General features: G+C 37.1%; 1 protein-coding gene across 4 annotated transcripts in view; it reads left to right on the top strand.

The window, feature by feature from the left end:
* Nucleotides 1-16,976, top strand: part of CEP350 (centrosomal protein 350) — a 167,309-nt gene extending 150,333 nt beyond the window's left edge. For 3 of the 4 annotated variants that reach the window (XM_045547232.1, XM_045547234.1, XM_045547233.1), the window contains one exon: nucleotides 13,095-16,976. In XM_045547232.1, the coding sequence (XP_045403188.1) occupies nucleotides 13,095-13,259 (165 nt within the window). In that variant the 3' untranslated portion in view covers nucleotides 13,260-16,976. Of the gene's footprint in view, nucleotides 1-2,803; nucleotides 2,919-13,094 lie in introns of all 4 variants that reach the window. The other variant, XR_006734080.1, reaches the window with a different exon arrangement.
* Nucleotides 16,977-17,780: the final 804 nt, after the last annotated feature.

Below are 17,780 nucleotides of genomic sequence, written 5' to 3'. Positions count from 1 at the left end.
ACATGACAGAAGAAAAACCAACGCGAAGGGTATTACAAGTTGAGCATTTGAAAATCTGAAATCTGAAATACTTCTGGTTCCAAGCATTTCAGATAAGGACTACTTAACCTGTAATAATGAGAGGTGGCTGCCTAGTGTGTTAAAGCAAAATGTCTTAGATAAATTTACCTTGAAATAAGTCAAAGTAACTGAAGAAACTAGCACGGGTAGTATACCAATTCAAAATGACAGAGCAAAGTTTTAATACATAAGGCTTCCAGCTAGTTCCAGACTTATATTTCGCATGGTTATAAAAATGTCATCTTAATAGTGGAAGGATTAAATATATTGGAGGGAGAGGGCAGCAGTTTGGAGCCATCTTCAGACCTGATATTAATAAGAATTAATGGAGCCATCTTCAGATCTGAACTATTAATCAGAATTAACAAATAGTTTATCTAAAAAGTGAACAATAACAAGTTGATTTGTCACTCTTTATTAAATGTACCAAAAAACAAGGTATTGTACCCTGACGGCGGAGGCTTCCAGCAAGTGCCGAATACAATCAGTTAAGCAAAGACATCTCTCCAATTGTTGTCAGAAAATTCTCAAATATGTAACAAACAAAATGTTTTTTTTGGAAGTGTAGGATTATTATAGCTTGAATGAGTATGATGTCTGTGCATAACAATTGAAGAGATTTAGCAATCGGTAAACAATAACAAAATATATATTATGTGAATATCCCCTTTGCTGGTCATAAAATATCATTCAGTTTCCTACAGAGAAACCTGACTTACATAACTTTTTGCACGAATTCATTCTTCTTAATGTTTAACAAAATGATTCTGTTAGCTTCTTGAGCCAACTATTAACAAGCAATGCTAAATGAACTAGTCTCCTCTCCCACTATCCCACTATTAGATTTGGCCATCCTAGCATTTGCAGATTCTAATGTTTTTGTATTTTAGGAGGATTGAGATTTAAAACAACTATTTTTTTATAACACATAAAAATTTTTTCTTTAGTACAAAAGGGTCTCAGAAATAGGAATTTTTTAAAGTTTTTAAAATAATATAAAAATATGTACATTGTAGAAAGTTTAGAAAATACTGACTAATCAAAAGAAGATAATCATGATAATTTTACCACCTAGATAACTCTTAATATTAGATAACTCTTAATATCTCTATACAAAAATGATTTGAGACTTTTTTGTATAGAGAATTTTAAACAAATTGAGATTGTAGTCTCCTTTTAGAAATTTGTTTTTACTTAATAAAATGTGGACATTTTTCCTTGTCATAATGTTCCTCTGTTTTATATTATTTTTTAACAACTTTATTCTTTTTTTGTGTGAAAATATAGTAGTCTATCACATGGATATACTATATTTAGTCAATAATTTTTTTGCTCTTTTAAACAACACTGTTGTAATAAACATCTGTTGCATATCTTTGCACATATTTTCAATAATTCCTTAGAACAAATTCTTAGAAACAGAATTGCTGATTAGAAGTACATGCAGAATGTTAAGATTTTTACGTGTTGACCAGTTCTTCCCTGGGAAGGTTATATACTCAGCAGCACTATATATGAGAGTGTGGTTTTTCTCACTTTTGCCAATAATGGCTATTATCAATTTTTTTAATCTGTACTAAAAGAATGAGCTTATTTTTTCTACATAATTTTGTTATCTTTTTTTTTACCTGTTATTTGCTATTTTTCTAAGTCTTTTTCATATTTAATTATGAAATATTTCTGAAGTATGAAGAAGAATAGAAAATAATATAGATCCCATTGTTTCTGCATTCCTCTCCTGCATTTTGAGTTCAGTACCCATGTACCTAAAGTACATACTTTAGCATTTCATTAACTTCAGATCTTCAATGTAAAGTCTCAGTGTTCACCTAAAAATGTCTTTATTTTAACTCTTAGTTGAGTATAGAATGCTAAGTTGATAGCTCTCTTACTTCAGCAGTTTGAACATTTCACTGTAATCTAACCTTTCTTGTTGCTGTTGAGAAATCTGCCGGCTGTCCTTTATGGGGAATTGGTATTCTTTTTTTAGTTTCCATTTAAGATTGTGCGTGTGTATGTATCTATTTGTTCTGTATTTTTTTCTGGCTGTGTCTAGGTAAGAATTTATTTTTAATCTGCTTTAGACTCATTGTGCTTATTGAATCTGTAGAGTCATATCTTTTACTCAATTCTGGAAAATTCTCAGCTATTGCCTTTTATAAGTGCCTCTCCCCAGTTCTTCCAATTCTTTGTGGCCCTTCTTTAGACATATCTTTGGCCTTATTCTCTTACCCCTAAGTAGTTGCAGGACCTCCTGTCTTTTAAATCCCTCTTTGTTCTGGTACTTAAGATTTTCCCTTCTTTCTCAAGATTTCTTTATGCATTATAATTATTTTTTGTTACAGTTTAATATAGCTACATATTTATATGAGGAGAACTTTTTTGCATTATCTTACTTTACCATTTTTGCTGGAACTGACAATTTTGACAGCTGCTAGTTTTCTTATACAGAGATTTTTTTTTAATATACTCCAAGAGTTTTTCAAGTTTTATTTGTAACTAATAGTTGAATATTATAGTTCAAAAGAATGGGAGAAGATACCTTAATATTTTGGTCAGCCCAATACTGTAGATAAAATGAAGTCATCTTTTCTTATAAACTTGATAGTTTTTATTATTTTTCTAGAGTTTTGACTATTGGTAATTTTGGTTAGGATCTAGTTTTAAAGATTTCTGAAACTTGCTGAGCTTCACTTAATATTTTTGCATGTAATGAACCCCAAAATTCTCTCATGGATTTTAGTGCCACTAAAGTGGGGGAGGATGACAAAAGCAGTTAAGAGCAAGGCCTCTGGAATCAGACTGCTTGCAAGATTCCAATCTGGTTTCTACCACTTATTAACAGTGTGACTTTTTGGGTAAGTTACTTCATCTCTGTATCTGTTTCAGTCTCCTCATTTGTAAAATGGCAACCCCTTAGAGTTGTTTTGATGATTAACAGATATAACTCTCAAGAGTATTAGATGTTATTAATATAATTATTTTCATTGAGTTAGAGTAGTTTTCTTACTTGCACTTAAAGCTGTTTCAGCTTTAGTGTTCCACCAATGCCTAATATAGCATTCTTGGCCAGGCGCGGTGGCTCACGCCTATAATCCTAGCACTCTGGGAGGCTGGGACAGGCGGATCGTTTGAGTTTAGGAGTTCGAGACCAGCCTGAGCAAGATCGAGACCTAGTCTGTACTAAAAAAATAGCAAGAAATTAGCTGGACAACTAAAAATATATAGAAAAAATTAGCTGGGCATGGTGTTGCATGCCTGTAGTCCCAGCTACTCGGGAGGCTGAGGCAGTAGGATTGCTTGAGCCCAGGAGTTTGAGGTTGCTGTGAGCAAGGCTGACACCACGGCACTCTAGCCCGGGCAACAGAGTGAGACTGTGTCTCAAAAAAATAAATAGATAAAATAATAATAATAATAATATAGCATTCTTGAAAGCAAAATCACTTTGAACAAGAACAAGCAAACACAACTAGTAGATTTAATTCCAAGAATGCGGTGACTCCAACTTTCTATATTATATCATATTGTCAACCATACTGTCAAGTTTTTCAATACAATTTTCTAACTAATTCCAATCTTTTTTTCCATCACACTAGATTGTGGTGTTATTAACACAGATTTTGTTATGTCAAAAATGTCCAAGTAGAAAAGTGACTCTGATATATGTATAGATAAATACCATGCTTCAAACAATAATAAGAAAGAAATAGAGAAAACTGTTCACATATTTCCCTGTTAAAGCATTATTGAAAAGGATCCAGTGAGCTCCAAGTACCACCTATGGCCAATTCAAGCCAATCCAATCCATCAGTAATTAATTCTTAGGCACCTGCTATGCTAGGTAGTACTCTAGGCCCTGGGGATACAATTAGTGAACCAAACAGACAGAACTCAAGGAGCTTTTATTCTAGTGAGGGAGACAGATAAGACGAATAAATCAAATATATATAAATAAGGAGGCTGAGTGCGGTGGCTCATGCTTGTAATCCTAGCACTCTGAGAGGCCAAGGCAGGAGGATCGCTTGAGGGCAGGAGTTCGAGACCAGCCTCAGCAAGAGTGAGAGCCCGTCTCTTCTAAAAATAGAAAAAATTAGCCGGGCATGGTGGCGCATGCCTGTAGTCCCAGCTACTCGGGAGGCTGAGGCAGGAGGATTGAGTGAGCCCAGGAGTTAGAGGTTGCTGTGAGCTACACCGATGCGATGGCACTCTAGCCCAGGCAACAGAGCAAGACTGTGTCTCCAGAAAAAAAAAAAGAAAAGAAAAGAATAAGCAAATATTGGGTATAGACAGGGTTACAATTTTAGATAGGCTGACTGGGGAATATCTCATAGAAAAGTTGGAGCAATGTCTCTGCCTAACTGACTCTGTGACATTTGTACAGAGGACTGAAGGAAGTGAGGAAATGAACCAAGCACTCATCTGGGGAAAGAACATTCTAAGGAAAAGCTACAGTGAGCCTTGCACACTGAAGGAATAGTCACTATGTATGGAACAGAGTGAGAGTTGGGAAAGAGTAGTAAAAGATGATGTTCCAGAGGTAAAGGGCATGGGAGTGGGGAGCCATATAGGGTTGTAGTTTGAATGTATTCACCAAAGTTCACATGTTGGAAACTTAATCCACAATGCAACAGTGTTGGATGGTAGGGCCTATTAAGAGGTGATTAGGTCATGTGAACTCTGCCCTCATGAATGGATTAATGTTATCTTGGGAGTGGGCTTATTTATAAAAGTGAATTTGACCCCCTCTTGCTTTCTTTCCCTTCCACCTTCTGCCGTGGGATGATGCAGCATGAAGGCCCATGGCAGATGTGGCCCCCTTGATCTTGGATTTCCCAGCCTCCAGAACTGTAGGAAATAAATTTCTTTACTGTATAAATTACCCAGTCTCAGGTATTCTGCTATAGCAACACAAAACAGACTGTGACAAGGGTGTGATAGGTCTTAAGGACTTTAGTTTTTAGTCTGAGTGAGACATTCAAAGTTTTGAGCAGGAAAGTGACATAATCTGACTTATATTTTAAGAGGATCACTCTGGCTGCTGTATTGAGAATAGACTGAAGGAAGAGTGAGAAAGGTGGGAGCAAGGACATGAGTAGGATATACGAGTCTGGAGTTTAAGCAGGAGTGCTAGGCTAGAGATAACGATTTGGGGAGTAGTGAACATATAGATGGTAGTCAAAGCCATGAGACTAAGAAAGTGTAGGTGAATAGAGACGAGGTCCATGCATTGATTCCTGGAGCACTCCAAAGGAGGAACCAACAAAGGAAACTGAGAAAGAGCAGCCAGTGAGACAGAAGAAAGCCATGTGAAAGTGTTTCTAGGAGAAGGGAGAGATCAACTGTGTCCAGTGCTACTAATGGGTCCCTTAAGATAGGAACTGAGAATTTACCATTGGATTTAGCAATGTGGAGGTCATTATTAATCTTAATACAAGTGGTTTTGGTGGTATGGATGAGATAAAAGCTTAATTGGAGAGGGTTCCGTAAGAGAAAGACAGATTAGGGAGACTAAAAATGGACACTTCAAAGTGGTACCAAGAGAGTTCTTTTAGCTTAGAAGAACTATGCGGTTTGTATGCTAATGGGAAAAATTCAATAGAGAAAATGTATGATGCAGGGGAGAGAGGACAGCAGTATCCCTGAGTAGACACGGGATGGAATCCGCACAATGGAGAGGTTGGCCTCAAAGTGAATCTTTTTAAAAATTTATACTATTTTTAACTGACAGGTAATCATTATATTTATGGGGTACAACGTGATGTTTTGATATATGTATGCAATGTGGAATGATTAAATGAAGCAATTAACGTATCTATCACCTTGCTTACCTATCATTTTTTATGGTATGAGACATTTGAAATTTTACTTAGTTGTTATGAAATATACATTATTATTGATAAAAGCCAATCCAACAGGTGTGAGGTAGTATGTGATTTTAATTTGTATTTCTCTAATGATCAGTGATGCTGAGAATTTTTTTTCATGTGCCTGTTGGCCATTTGTATGGCTTTTTTTGAGAAATATCTGTTCAGGTTCTTTGCCCATTTAATCGGGTTATTTTTTGCTATTGAGTTGAATTCCTTATATATTTTGAATATTAATTGTTTACCAGATGTATAGTTTGCTAACATTTCCTCCCATTCTGTTGGCTGTCTCTTCACTTTGTTAATTGCTTCCTTTGCTGTGCAGAAGCTTTTTAGTTTGATGCCATCCCATTTGTCTATTTTTGCTTTTGTTGTCTGTGCTTTCAGGATCATATCAAAAAAATCACTGCCTGGACCAATGTCATAGAGCTTTTACCCTATTTTCTTCTTGCAGTTTTACAGTGTCAGGTCTTATATTTAAGTCGTTAATCAATTTTGAGTTGATTTTTGCATATGATACAAGATAAGGATCCAGTTTTACTCTTTTGCGTGTGAATAGCCAGTTTTCCCGGCACCATTTATTGAAGAGACTGTCCTTTCCCCATTGTGTGTTCTTGGCACCTTTGTCAAAGATCAATTGACTGTAAATGTATGGATTTATTTTCGGGTTTTCTATTTTATTCCACTGGTCAGTGTGTCTGTTTTTATGCCAATACCATGCTATTTTGATTACATTCGTTTATAAGAGATCTTAAAGTCAGGTAGTGTGATGCCTCCAGCTTTGTTCTTTTTGCTCCAGATCATTTTGGTTGTTTGGGGTCTTTTGTAGGTCCATACAAATGTAAGGATTATTCTATTTCTGTGGAAAATGATACTGGAATTTTTTTTTTTTTTTTGAGCAGGGTCTCACTGTATCACCCAGGCTGGAGTACAGTGGCCTCATCATAGCTCACTGCAACCTCACACTCCTGGGCTCAAGCAATCCTCTTGCCTCAGTCTCCTGAGTAGCTGGGAATACAGGTGCGTGCCACCACGCCCAGCTAATTTTTATATTTTTTGTATAGGGGGGTCTCATTCTTACTCAGGCTGGTCTCAAACTTTTGGCCTGAAGCAATCCTCCTGTCTCAGCCTCCCAGAGTGCTAGGATTATAGGCATGAGCCACCACACTCAGCCAATATTAGATTTTTTTTTTTTTTTTTTTTTTTGAGACAGAGTCTCACTTTGTTGCCTGGGCTAGAGTGAGTGCCGTGGCGTCAGCCTAGCTCACAGCAACCTCAAACTCCTGGGTTTAAGCGATCCTACTGCCTCAGCCTCCCGAGTAGCTGGGACTACAGGCATGCGCCACTATGCCCGGCTAATTTTTTCTATATATATTTTTAGTTGTCCAGATAATTTATTTCTATTTTTTTAGTAGAGACGAGGTCTCGCTCAGGCTGGTCTCCAACGCCTGACCTCAAGCGATCCACCCGCCTCGGGCTCCCAAAGGGGGAATTTTGATAAGGATGGCATTAAATCTGTAGATCACTTTGGACGTATGAACATTTTCACAATATTAATTCTTCCAATCCATGAACATGGGATACCTTTTCATTTATTTGTGTTTTCTTGAATTTCTTTCATCAATGTTTTAAGTTTTCAGTATATAGATCTTTCACCTCCTTGGTTAAATTTACATCTAAGTATTTTAATTATTTTGTTGCTATTGTAAAAGGGATTGTTTTCTTAATTTCCTTTTTGGATAGTTTGTTATTACTATATAGAAATGCTACTGATTTTTGTATGTTGATTTTGTATCCTGTAACTTTACTGAATTCATTTATCAGTTCTAATAGTTTTTTGGTGGAATCTTTAGGATTTTCTATATATAAGATCATGTCATCAGCAAATGGAGGCAATTTCACTTCTTCCTTTCCTTTTAGAATGTGTTTTCTTTCTTTCTCTAGCCTAATTGCTTTGGCTAGGACTTCCAGTATTATGTGAAAAGAAGTAGTGAGTGTGGGCGTTCTTGTCTTATCTCTGATCTTAGAGGAAAAGCTTTCAACTTTTCATTGTTGAGAATGATGTTAGTTGTGGGTTTGTCACATATGGCATTTATTATGTTGAAGTACATCTCCTCTATCCCTAATCTGTTGAGAGTTTTTATCATGAAAGGGTGTTGAATTTTGTCAAAGCTTTTTCTACATTTATTGAAATGATAATATGATTTTTATCCTTCATTTTGTTAATGTGGTGTATCACATTTACTGATGTGTGAATGTGGAACCGTCCTTACATCCCAGGAGTAAGTCCCACTGATCATGGTGAAATGATTCTTTTATCAAACTGAATCTTAATTTTAAAACAGTTATAACGTGATAAATTAGTATACTAAACATTTCATAATAACCAGTTCGTTCTTCTAGATTAAGAAAATATATATTTTAGCTATTGCTTGGGCTAGGAAGGTCACCAATCAGTGTAACTATGTGTTTTTAGGCAAATAAATACAAAGAATGTTTTTTTAGACATAAGGCCTATGTTAGACAAAAAAGAAGAAAAATCTTTCTTTCAGCTCTAGGTCCTCATTCACTGTTCCTTTATCCCTTCACAAAGGCATTGATTAATTTACTTCTTAGGTTAGCTAAGAAAAGCTAATTTTAAATGGCAGTTCATTCTCAAAGTATATATGATATGGAAGGAGTAACAAGTAATTAGACCTACTTTTGTATGTCCTTTATGTACAGTGGCCTTGGAAAGTCTCCTTACTGTAGATAGAATTGCCCATAAAATGGCAAGTTCTTTAGTGAAACCGTCTAGCTAATGATTGAATCTCCTTTACAACCTATGATCTGATAAGATACTTGAAAGCTCCTGAGTTTCTCTTATCTATAAGTTCTTTCTCATATTGAGCCTAGATTGGTTTTCACATAATTAATTACAGTTTGATTCTACAGCTTTGGGGCTTTACATAACAGTTTTAATTCTTCCTACACCCTTTTGAAGCAGCTATATTATGTTTCACCTGAGTCTTTTCTACCTATTAAGTGTTGGAATTCTCTCCTATTTTCTGATGTGGTTTTGAGCCCCCTCAACATCAACTGTAGCTCTTTGTCAGTGTTTCTCTTTAAATACAGTGCTCTGAATTGGCCAAACAGTATTTCACGTGTTGTTTAATTAGTGCAGTCAGACAACCTCCTTTTTTCTAGATAGTATATTTTGATTAGTGCAGTTTATGGTTACATTTCTTTTGTTTATTTTTAGCTATATCATACTCATAGGACTCATAGGAACTTAGGGAAACCCCAAAACCAAAATCCCAACCTCTATTTTTGTAGTGATTTTTTGCACCCTGTTATAGGACCTTATTTTATTCCTTCATCTTGTTAAATTTAGCCCATCATTCCAGGCTTCAACACATTTTTTGGTTCTTTCTTTAAACGTGTTATTATATTTCCCAGCTTCATGTCATCTCTAAAATTGTTGTACCTTCCTTCATCTAGGTCATTGCCAAAAACAATGAACTGGACAGAGCCAAAGACAACCTTTCAGCATTTGTTACCTTCTATTTGCACTGTCCTAGTTACTGGGCAATTAGAAATAAAAAGAAATAACCCTTCAGGAATTCACAGCCTGGTGGGAGCACAGATACACATAATATAATTCAGCATGGTAATTGCTACAATGGAATGTGAAGAAGGTAGAATACAAGCACAGAGGTAAAGCCTCCTGAGTCTTCCAGGCAGAAACTTTATTCCAGGTTGATAGCTGTCCTTTAATCAAAAAAGTACAAATTCAGGCCGGGCATGGTGGTTCATGCCTGTAATCCTAGCACTCTGGAAGGCCGAGGCAGGAGGATCCCTTGAGCTCAGGGGTTTAAGACCAGCGCGAACAAGAGCGAGACCCCGGTCACTACCAAAAATAGAAAAAATTAGCTGGGCGTATTCCCAGCTACTGAGGAGGCTGAGGCAGAAGGATGGCTTGAGCCTAGGAGTTTGAGGTTGCAGTGAGCTATGATGACGCCACTGCACTCTCGCCTGGGCGAGAGAGCAAGACTCTGTCTCAAAAAAAAAAAAAAAAGTACAAATCCACCTCACTGACCTGTCTCTGTTTCTCCGTCTTGTTCACAAGGATGTGGTGCAAGACTCTGGCATCTGCTTGCTGAAGTCGGGCCACATTCTATCTGCCACGTCTCTCTATTCCACCAGCCTAATACCCTGTCAAAAAAAGAAAGAAAGAAAGAAAAAGAAGTTATTGTTAGTCTCACCTTTAAGTGTAATTTAATTGTTTCTATATCATATTTATTAATTTATATAGAAACATACGTCTGTCTTCAGGAGCAGGGGAAATGTGTAATAGACTCTAAAGATCAGAAGAAAAAAACAGGCAGATTTATAGGCTATGAGATTCCTCAGTTGCTATAGTTGAAGTTCCAAGTTATGCTTGGAGCTTTCTGATTGGCCAAAGCTAAATGGAAAACATCATGTTAGTTCTGACTGAGAGAGAAATAGTTCCTGTTCTAAAGGAGGAGCAAAGCTTTTGCCAATACCGAAATCTTATATTTCAGTGGGGGCTGCATTGAGGTTATGCTGAGAGATATAATGAGTAACGTTGTGAGCATATATTTCTCCTGCAAGCATGAAAAAGATTTCCTAGGATACTGTTTCCTAAATGTTGTTACTGGGGAGGAAATTGCTCAAAGAACCGATTTAATATTAAAGGCTAAGAGAACTTGCCTATAAAATGGAAAGCTGTGCAACTTTTTTTCCCTTTTTTTTGGAGACAGAGTCTTGCTCTGTCCCCCAGGCTAGAGTGCAGTGGCGTCAGCCTAGCTCACAGCAACCTCAAGCTCCTGGGCTCAAGTGATCCTCATGCCTCAGCCTCCCAAGTAGCTGGGACTACAGGCTTGTACCACCATACCCAGCTAATTTTTTATATTTTTAGTTCCCCAGCTAATTTCTTTTTATTTTTTAGTAGAGATAGGGTCTCACTCTTGCTGAGGCTGGTCTCGAACTCCTGACCTCAAGCGATCGACCCGCCTTGGCCTCCCAGAGTGCTAGGATTACAGGCGTGAGCCACCACTCCTGGCCTGCTATGCAGCTTTGAACAAATTCATTGGCAATGTGAAATCTTTTGTGCAGACACACCTGGAATATAGTTATCCCTCAGCACCTGTTTGAGAAGTGTTAACATTAGGCTGTTTCCTATAGCATCCTTCGTAAGAGAGGACCACCAGTTCTCTGGTAGGTTGATAAGTATATACTCTCACAACATGGTTGTATGGTCAAATAAATATAGGAAACTCTGAGTTAAACAAATTTTGTTTTGTTTGTTTGTTATAGAGACCTCTGTCTCCCAGGTTGGAGTGTGGTAGTGTGACAATAGCTCACTATAACCTTGAACTTCTGGACTCAAGCAATCCTCCTGTCTCAGCCTCCTGAGTACCTAGGACTACAGGCATGTGCCATGATGCCCGGCTAATTCAAAAAAATTTTTTGTAGATATAGGGGTCTCACTATGTTGTCCAGGCTGATCTGGAACTCCTGGTCTCAAATGATCCTTCCCTCTTAGCCTCCCAAAGTGCTAGGATTGTAGGTGTAAGCCACTGCATCCAGTCTAAACAAGTTTCTTTATGGGTGGACTTCTCTCTAATAGGCTAATGTACATTGTATATCTCCCAGAGGGAGTTCTCTAAACTTATTTGGCCATAGAACCCTTTTTGGTGGCACATTAGAGACCAGAGGAATGAATATTGGGGTATCCTTCAAACAGCCTCCCTCAGAGAAGGAATGTGGCAGCAGCATCTGCAGCCTAGGGTATATGTTGTACAATGGTTTTCTTCCCGTCTCACCCTCAAACTTCAGGATGATGTGGTCTCTTTGTTGGAAGAGTCTTCTCACTTCCTCATAACAGGAACCAGAGTACAAGCTCCTCCCGTCTTCACTTTTTCTGCCTTTTTCAAGATGAAAGTGTGATCAGAACAAGCCAGAAGCTTGTTGTCATTTGACTTTTTTTTGCCAAGTTATTAGGCCTTTGGTTGGAGACCCCTGTGACTCCATTAACTTTGCAGAATTTCTGACTAGATCAGGGCTCACTATCTCCTTTCTCTGCCTGGCCTTCATCCCATGCACAATGTCATTATGTACAATAAATCTAATGTGTTTCTTTTATAATGTAGTTTTAAAAAAAATTATTATAAACCAGCATTAAATCGGGGACAGTTATTTCTAATTTAGTTTTCATTTACCTAGGAATCCCAGAATCCTAAAATTCAAAAAGAACAAGTATTATATAACAGTGATTTTTTTCAAATAAGCAGTATTTCATTTCAAAAATACCCTAAGAAATATTAAATGTTATTTATTTATAATACTCCAGAATCATATCCAATATTGTCTTTGGATATGTACATTTTATCATTGTAAATCCATATACAGACATCTCTGACTTACAATGGTTTGACTTAACTATTTTTCAACTTTATGATGTTGGAAAAGTGATGCAAATTCAGTAGAAACTGTACTTTGAATTTTGAACTTTGGTATTTTCCTGGGCTAGTGATAAAGTGGTAGGATACTCTCGCGATGCTGGGCAGTAGCAACGAGCCCAGCTCTCAGTCAGCCACATAATCATTGAGGGTAAACAGCTGATGTCCTCCAGTGCGTTGTGTTGCAGATGATTCTGCCCAACTGTAGGCTAATGTAAGTGTCCTGAGCACTTATAAAGTAGGCTATGCTAAGCTATGATATTTGGTAAGTTACTAGGTGTATTAACTGTGTTTTTGACTTAAAACATTTTTAATGCTACTATGAGTTTATGAGATATAATCCCAACACAAGGAGCATCTGTAGCTAATATTTCGTGTTCTTCTCTTCTCCTTAAATTCCTGTACATATTCCCTTTTGTTGACATAGACAACATACTTGTGATTCTTAATATCTGTGAAATACTGGACTATTGTCAAATTTTAGTGTAGTTTTGAAGCCATTTTAATTTTATTGGCAATTGAGCTTTTTCAAACTTGTTGCAGTTTTTAAAAGGGTATTGATATCATCATATAGATTATTTTTTTCCTCCAGCTGTTTCCTTGGGCTGTATTTCCATGGATTGGACTACAAAGTCAGCAAAGGTAATTAATTTCCTAGCTTTTGTGTGACAGGGATTTTCTAACCTTGTTGTCTTCTAAATTCTAGGTTCAAGAGCTCCATGAGGAGGAAGCACAGTGGGTGAACTATGATGAGGATGAGTTGTGTGTGAAGATGCAGCTAGCTGATGGGATCTTTGAGAGTTTGATCAAAGATACTATTGATGTTCTGAATCAGATCAGTGAAAAACAGGGGAGAATGCTACTTGTGTGACATCTTGCAAATAAATCCAACACTGAGTGCTAATATGAGTCCTGGGCCTTTCTGCCTCATGATATACACCCCTCTCCATCATAGCAAGAGTGCTTCCAGACCTTACACTTGTTCTTAAAGACTGCTGGTTTGGAGTTCATGGGACGATGCAGTATATCTGGTATTACAGCCTTTGCCTTTAGAGACTATCCTTAGGATTGACTGGTTATTTTCGGTGAGCAGAGTTGCACTCCTGATGTTGAGACACAGTATACTCCTACACCTCTTGTTAGCACCCCTACTAGGTCTTAGATGAGGGCTGAAAACACCAGACTTACCTCTGAGCTTAGACTAGGGTATCACTTCTTTGAGTCTGCAGTCAGGCAAGAGAGGTATATAGATAATGCATCATGTCATCTTTGAAATTAATCCAGGTCTATACCATGAAAGTCATAAATGGACATTATAATCTCTAAACAGTATTAAACCCTTAACCACTTCTAAAATAGGCATGTTTAATAATGCCTGCCTACTTCCCATTCTGGACTTTGTTTCTTTTTGAGGACCGTTTTTTCCCATTATTGTAGTTGAGCAGCTCCAAGTGGACTGTCAAAGTAACAGGAACAAACAATAGCTTTGCTTTCTGAACACCATCTAAAGAATTTTAAACTTTTGCATTATGTTTAGTTTTCTCTATATGGGTATGAAAACAAAGAAATGCCCCTACTGAAGACTGGGCTCAAAGGACTGATGCAGGGTTGGTTCTTCTACCCCTTGGTTTACCCCTGCACTTTTTTTACTCGTTCTGAACCTCTACCAGCTGCTCCCAGAATCACAGATACTCAGGACCATCTCAGGCATTCAGGCATGGCAAAAGTGGAAATAATTCATTTTGGCCTTCAAACCTTCAACTCCCATCTCTCCCCAGGAAGTCAGAGACGCTGTTACTTGAATGATTTAGGAAATGAGTGTGTGCACCAAAGACAAAAAGATACTGTCTATTGTTTGTGTGCTTGTTTTGTGCTATGGAACATTTTTTAAATTTATTTTAAAAATAAATTATTAAGTTGAAAATGTGTATCCCTATTCAGAAGTGAAAGATTCTTCTTGTAATAGTTAAACCTCTGTCTTGAAGCTTCTATGGTTCATAGTCTTTTACAGGAAACCTACAGTTTTAACAAACCCATACGCATATTGAAGAAGTCAGTTTAATTCAGTGAAAAGAAGGTGGGCTTTTCCAAGATCACCTGCAGTAGCAGAAACGGGATAAAATGATTTAAAGACACTGTAAAATTTAATTCTGCCTCTCTTGCGCATTACTTCTCACAACTCTTACCTGTATCTGAAAAAAATCAATAGACTCTAGCTGCTACATTAGAGCATACGAAATGCTCTCCTGGGACCTCAGTACCCTGCCTTCTTGACTGGTTTCTCTTGATCAGTCCTGTCCTTCAAGTAATCTAGAAGAATGTGAATAATCTTAGGCGTGAATATAAATGCCTTAATATTGAAGGTCCTGATTAGAAACATGATATAAGACATCCACTGGATGCATATTTACAAATATCTTGGTATGTTATAGCTTCAGAATATGTTAGAAATCCCCAAAGATGGTATAATCTTTAAGTGTGCACATTTGTTCATTTCTGCATCTTTCCTCCACATTTGCCTTTGCATGTTAAATGTTTTACTATGCACACTTCCATTCCTCTTTGGTTTCATCTTGTCATTATAAGAAAGTTAGTGAAATAATCATTGGAATATTTGCATTTTGCACAATGACTGGTATGATAGCTCTTGACAAATAAGGAAAGCACTGAAATGTTGTGATTGAGTCTTGGGAAATGCTCAGACTATGTATTACCAGCATTTCTTCTGGGCTTTTGATGTTGAGCTGTAGTCTTGTAGCCATAATGAGCAAATTGACTAAGAGAAGCAAAGGTTTCTTGGGGTTATTAACCAGTAGTGTGGAAATATTGTTTTCATGTGGCCAAGGAAAAGCGAAGGCTTTTCTTTTCAGTTTGTGTTATGTGGAAGACAGAAAAACATCTTGTCTACATCCTTTGGTTGTTTGTAGGATCACATTGTCCTTACGATACTAAAATTGTACAGCTGCTGTAAATTTTTTATAAATGAATATCAAAATGTTATAGGAATATAGGTTTTGGTTTTTTTTTTTTACATCTTCATTATTTGGACCTAAAATCAATTTTTAATAAGTTTATCTTTACTCTTTATGACATTATGATTCCAGAAAAGGAAAAAAAAATGACGTAAGTTCCCTGGTAAGAAATGCTGCCACGTGTGTGGCGGCAGCTGTCCTGACAGGCTCTGGCCATCTCTGCTGTCCCATGGACCTGGCTTCCAGACGAGAGGCAGAAATAGGTCAGTCTTACTCTTTGCTAGAAATAATTGTCTGCAGTTTGGTGGCAAGAAACAAGAGAATCTGTAGTTAGCAGATTTCTTATCATTTTATAATAACTATTTGGATCTAATTGAAATGGGTTTATCATTAGGATTAAGAATGATAAATATGGGAACTCAGCCACTTGTTCCATATTGGTGTCTTTTTAATCAAGCCCTGCCTCTTAACCGAGACCCTAAATATTCCCTGTTCCGAATCTTTGTTCCTTCTCCCCACACCCCCATCCTCTTTCACTCTTTCTTCATAATTCCTCTAAGAAAAAGATCTTTGCATCAACAGTAATATCTTTTAGAATGGCACTATCAGAATTTAGTAGTAAACCAACATACAGGCTTCAGATTTACTTCTGAGTCCCAAACAATTTGTGCTATCCAGTGTAGTTACCTCTGGGTTAAATAAGTACAGGGTATAGATTCCCTCTTCAGGTCTAAACAGGAATTTTTACTCTAGGGAAAAGTGGGAAGAGCTTAAAAGTAGTTGATAAGGAAGGTAATTTGTTTTTCTTTTACCTAAAAGAAAAGAAAATTCCTTCTGTAACTACAGGTCTCTGAGAAATTATCTTTCAAAAGAGATTTCATTGCTCATAAGAGTGTTGTGGCCTATTGATAAAAACAATTTTGTTCACTTTCTTGTCTTGAAAAAAGTGGCCTTAGCTTTTTGCAATACTTGAATAAAGTGTGTACTTGCAAAAGAATTTCTGTAGCACAGCATTAGAGACTCATAACTTTTCTGCAAGAAATTCAAACTTACATCTTCCTTTTACTACCTTAAGAATACTAGTGAATAAAACATCAATTCAAAGAGCAAATTATAGAAACTACAATGTTTAATGCAAATTGTAGGAATTTACATGTTTACAAATCATCTTAAAGTGGTTGTGCAGCAATTCAATAAAATATCTTTGTATTATAAAAATGTGAAGAAAAAATGTAAACTGATATAAAGGAGGTACTGTCATTTTAATTAACCTATGTTTAATAGCTTTTCCTTCTGGACTTTGCAAAGCCTTCTTGGTAAATATATTGCAAAGCATTCTCTGGGAGGCTTAGCCTCCTTGTGTGTACTGTACTGTGCAGACATGAAAAATTAAACCTGTTTACTGTGTATGTGTAAATAGCCTGGTCATCAGGCCATTTTCAGCCAATAGTCACATCCAGTGCAATTTGCACAGAAGACTTAAGGGTGTGGTTTGTAAGTATGATCTGTAAAATAACTGGGCTTAATTCCCATGTATACCTGTGTAAATAGATTTGTTAACTGAAATGTACTTTAAGAAAAGATAAAATCTGTAAATAAACTGATTTATAAATTAATTTCATGTCAGGTGTTCATTTTTCTTCCTTTTTAGCCAACATCAGAAAATGAGCCCCCATAAAGTTCACTGGTTTCTGATTTCTTATTTGGTCACAGGGTGCTTATAATTGGCAATAGAATAAGAGCTATTTATTTGCCCTGCACAAAAATGTTGTCAACACAGACATCTGAGCAGCTTGGGCTTTGACGCGGTCCTCACTCATTCATTCAATAGGTAGCCATTGAACACCAACTTTCTGTTCTGAGCACTGTGCTGAGTGGAGATACCAAAGAAGATAAACGTGGTCCCTAACTCATGGAGATTAACATCTAATGAAAGAGAATCATCAAAATGTAATTTGAGGCCAGGCGCAGTGGCTCATGCCCAGGCCAGGAGCTTGAGACCATCTGGGAAATACAGCGAGACCCTTGTCTCTACCAGAAAAAAGAAAAAAAAATGTAGCCAGGCATGGTGTCATTTACCTGTAGTTCTTGCTATTTAGGAGGCTGAGCCAGGATTGTTTGAGCCTGTGAGTTGAAGGTTGCAGTGAGCTGTGATCATGCCACTGCACTCCAGTCTGGGTGACAGCAAGACCCTGTCTCAAAATAACAATCTGAAAAATAATACATGGCAAATTGTAACAAATGCTGCACAGGAAGCATACACAGAGTTTGAGAATATCTTTAAAAAGGACCCAACAGTGGTGGGAGTGGGTCAGGGAAGGGTTCCCTGATAAATTATAACTTTTCTGCATTGATGAACTTCTTCCCTCGAATTCATGACAAATGCCATGTCCTCCAAATGACTTGAGTTTTGATCACCC

This window comes from Lemur catta, chromosome 3 (genome assembly GCF_020740605.2).
Source record: "Lemur catta isolate mLemCat1 chromosome 3, mLemCat1.pri, whole genome shotgun sequence".
Taxonomy (NCBI): domain Eukaryota; kingdom Metazoa; phylum Chordata; class Mammalia; order Primates; family Lemuridae; genus Lemur; species Lemur catta.
Note: the sequence above shows the minus strand (reverse complement) of the source record. Positions and strands in the feature narration are given on the sequence as shown.